The sequence below is a fragment of the Humulus lupulus genome, chromosome 3 (genome assembly GCF_963169125.1).
Source record: "Humulus lupulus chromosome 3, drHumLupu1.1, whole genome shotgun sequence".
Taxonomy (NCBI): domain Eukaryota; kingdom Viridiplantae; phylum Streptophyta; class Magnoliopsida; order Rosales; family Cannabaceae; genus Humulus; species Humulus lupulus.
In genome coordinates, this window is record NC_084795.1 from 275,855,598 (window position 1) to 275,859,732 (window position 4,135).

The window sequence follows — 4,135 nt, forward strand, 5'->3', positions numbered from 1 at the left end:
GGAGGAGAGGAGAGGAGGCCTTTAGAATTTTCTTCAACCAAATCCAAAACTACTACTGTCTATTTTCTGAACTCTTCTTCCCCACTTGTCACATCCAGCTCACTTTGGATTCCAATTACCATTGACAAACTGTTCTTTTGAATAATATTACTCTCTCACCTTGTTAAAAAAAAAAAACATATTATATTCAATGAAAAGTGGAAGAGAAAAAAACAACATGAACTTATTCTAGTTATGCTCATTTCTTGGACCACCAATATGATAACATTACTCAATACACTGAAAATAATTTATTGAACCCATGAGGGTGTGACAAAATACAGAGATCATCACCAAATTCAATCTGTAAAATGTAAGAAGAAACAAGGATAGACAACATGAAAACCTAAAAAGGTATGATGAACTATACACATACATACATACCATGAAGAAGAAACCATAGATTATTATATAAAACAAATACTCTCTATCACCCTCTCAATAAATCTGTGCTCTTTTTTTCTCTCTATACACAAAAATAAAATAAAAAAGTAGAACCATGAACCCTGCAGAGATTTCATGTAGATTTTTATAGAATGGAGGTGTGTGTGTGGCCTATTTCTGTGCTTGGCTAGCTCTGCTCCTGTTGCGACGCTTCCCATGGTGGCGGCGGCCATTCCCGAAGGTAACGGGATCAAACCTGCGGAGTCTCTCGGCCTCTTGAGGGTTGATCACACACTCCGAAGGGGGAGACTTGTATCTAATTTTGTCATAGCAATAAGAGTATGTCATGTGCTTCTTCCTGATGCCTTCCATTTTGATTCGTTTCGAGGGTGTGATACCAGTAGGGATGGATTCGGAAGTCTGGGTGTTGTCGCACTTGGAGAATTGCTCCATTGGATCAACGGCGCAGCCGTGGAGGACGAGGTCGGAGAATTTGGCTACATAAGGAGAGTACTTGTAGTTTACCCTGTATTTTCCACCATTAGTAGCCCAATCAGAACCATCCCATATTGTGGCATACAATGACATTGGCTTAGCTGGGAAATCACCACCCATTGACTCTGTTCTCTTCACCTCTCTTATTGGAATACTGTCAACATAGAATCTGAATAAAGATAAGAAAAAAGAAAGTGAGAAACTACCCAAATAATAATCATAACACAAAACAAAGCATAACCCTGATTTTCAATATATTGTGAGAACTTTTTTTTTTCTTTAGGGAAAAGTATTAACTACTAAGCTAAATGGGTTGGTAAAGTGGTTTTGTTTGGCAGAAACAGGGGATGCAATTTTAGGCAAAACAGGATTGAAAAAAAAGAAACTTTAGTACTGTAATTTACCAAAACAAGAGCTCTGCTCTATACCCTACAACAGGGGCACACCACAAATCACAACACTCTCACATATATCCAATTGGAGAAAAAGAATAATAATAATAATATTATAAAAAAATAATAACAAGTCACCTAAAAGTGATATAATTGCAGAGAAAAAAATAAACAATGTCAATAATGATAATAGTAAAATAAATTAGACATTGGAAACTAAAATAGAAGCTCACATGATATGAGAATCAGTCCAGAGAATGCTGTACTGATGAAAATCGTCAGAAGGATCAAACCATAGATTGTATCGCTCTTCTCTGCCAACGTTCGTGCTTCCATTTCCATAAACGTTAGTCTGGATTCTCCATTCTTTGCCTCTTATATTCCCCAAAAACTCAAAATCAATTTCATCATGGTTCTTCTCAAACATGTCACCATTCGACATCTGCAAAAAAATCACAAGTGGGATGAGGAAACTGAACCACTTGATGGTATTTTTTGTTTTTTTAATCAACGGTAAAGATTGAAAACTGAAAAGGGTTACTTTTTATTGGTCTGTGTATATAGTGAAAAGGTCAAATTAAGACTCTAATCTGGCTTATATGTACTTGATCGATTTCTTGGAGCTAAACGCTTAAAAGGGATGAAAATTAACAAGAAGAAGAAACTGACTAAACCTTCTGAAAAATGTGTTAAAAACCAAGCTGAAAAAAGTTAAACTTTACTATTATAATAAAAGAAAAGGCTATGAGAGAGAGATGAAGCTTATTCGATCATATTTTTCAGGACTGCACATGAAGATTCTCAATAGAAACATAGACCCATCTGGAAAGTCTAAATCTTGAAACCGATTAATCTTCAACAAATCATTTTTCATTGACCAAAAGACTAATTTTTTATCGTTATTTTTTGTTTTTGAAAAGAAGGGTATTAATTATTACTGATTAAAATCAGGTAACAAGAGAAAAGATTACTCACATAGAAGGCAACAACTACTCCAGCAGTATAATCAGCAGGTAACTTAATAGAAGCACTGAAATACCCATGAAGGTAGAGGTCATGAGACACAAATCCAGACCCTGAAAAAACAGACCCACCAAGCCATTTTCATACCTCATTAAAGAAAACCAAACCAGAACCTCAAAATAAACAACATAGACAACACCATAGAAAAGGCATGCAAATGAAGAAGAAGAAGAAAAAAAATACAGACCTGTTCTTTCGTTAAGAGCAAGATGAACAGATTTTCCATCTCTATGGATAATCAGATTTTCATCCCCAAAAAGTTGGGTGTAGCCCTCATCAAAGGCTATGATGGGCAAGTTACTGGTTGAACCAGCAGCAACCACAGCAAGTACAAAAACAGACCAACCCCAAATACACCCCAGACTAGAGTAAACCATTTTGTTCTTTTATTATATATATAATATCTCTTTTCTCTTCTGGGTCCTTAAAATCAATGGCTGTTTCTTCTTCCTGTGTGTTGGCTTTCTTTATCTCTCTGAGTTATATATATGAATGAGAGAGTGAGAGAACGAGAGCGAGAGAGAGAGAGAGAGAGAGAGAGAGAGAGAGAGAATAAACAAGACTACAGCTATGGCCGAGAGAGAGAGCCGAAAAAGGCTAATGAGAGAAGGAAGACAAAGCCAATGGGCAGCTCATTTTATTGGTGAGTGGAATGAAATGGAGGGTCTTATTGAGCTGTTCTCTTCATACGTAGACAACCTTCTTTTCTTTTTTTCAATTTTCTTTTTTCTGGATATTCTTTCTGATTTTTTTTCATTCATATCGGATTTTGTGTTCTCTCCAAGTCTTTCTTTTTCTTTTTCTCTCTCTTTTTTTTGTCTTCATTGTTAATCATATTAATTAGTGGCTTTTTTCCTTTTGTTAAAAAGAAGATTTCGTTGTTAATGAGTTTGTTTTATATCATAAATCTCATGTCTTAGTTTAATCAGAGAATATCTACTTTTAATTTCAATCACTACAAATCTATCCAAATATATTTTTAATTATCATTCTTATATTTACTCAAGTTGTGACACTTTAAAAAAAAAAAAGCATTTTTGTTTTAAATAATATGTCAAAACTTTTTTTTTTCAGCAATAAATTCATTAAAAATAATCATAATGTTTTGCTACCTAAAATTCTAAAAAGCTAGATAGAAAATAGGGGAATTCTACTAGCCAAATAAATTATTTATCCACCTAAAAAAATATGCACAATTAATTTATGATAATGAACATAAATCAATAATACTATTGAAATTCCTCTAAGAAAAAACAATCATAAGAAAAAAAAAAAAAAGTAAATTACTCGAATCCAACACCACCGTGCCTCGACAATTTTTGTTTTAAATAATATGTCAAAACTTGAAGGGCTAAAATTAGTACATGATTTTTTTGGGTGATCTTTTTTAGATTATTATTAACCCAAAATTGTAAGAGCTTTTAGCCTTTTAGTTGAAAACATTAGGACATCAAAATATAACGTTATATTCAAACTAAGCAAGTGTTATTAAAATAAATTATACATATAGCTTATTGATTAATATTTGACCTTTTGTCAATATTTGTCAAAATTAGTCTAAACTCAAAACAAAAAAATTAAGATTCATTTACGATATAAAAAGATATATTTTTTTAAATACACATTTTTTTTACTTTTTTACTGTTTTTTTTTTTAAATATGCACCCAAATTTTTAAAAATATGATTTTCAAAGTTTTGTAATTAAGAAAATATAATTTTTAGGAAAAATAACTAAAAATAAACTTGAATACAATTTATTGGACCAACTAAACATCAACAAAAAAAAACTTAAAAACAACGT

The 4,135-nt window shown here is 32.4% G+C and overlaps 1 protein-coding gene across 1 annotated transcript; it reads right to left on the minus strand.

Moving 5' to 3' along the window:
* Positions 1-275: 275 nt before the first annotated feature.
* LOC133824379 (probable xyloglucan endotransglucosylase/hydrolase protein 28) lies at positions 276-2,982 on the minus strand. Its single transcript, XM_062257260.1, has 4 exons — positions 2,521-2,982; positions 2,286-2,386; positions 1,544-1,752; positions 276-1,087 (listed from the first exon to the last, which is right to left on the minus strand). Exons 1-4 carry the CDS (start codon positions 2,708-2,710, stop codon positions 595-597), a joined length of 993 nt encoding a protein of 330 aa, XP_062113244.1. The 5' UTR covers positions 2,711-2,982; the 3' UTR covers positions 276-594.
* Positions 2,983-4,135: the final 1,153 nt, after the last annotated feature.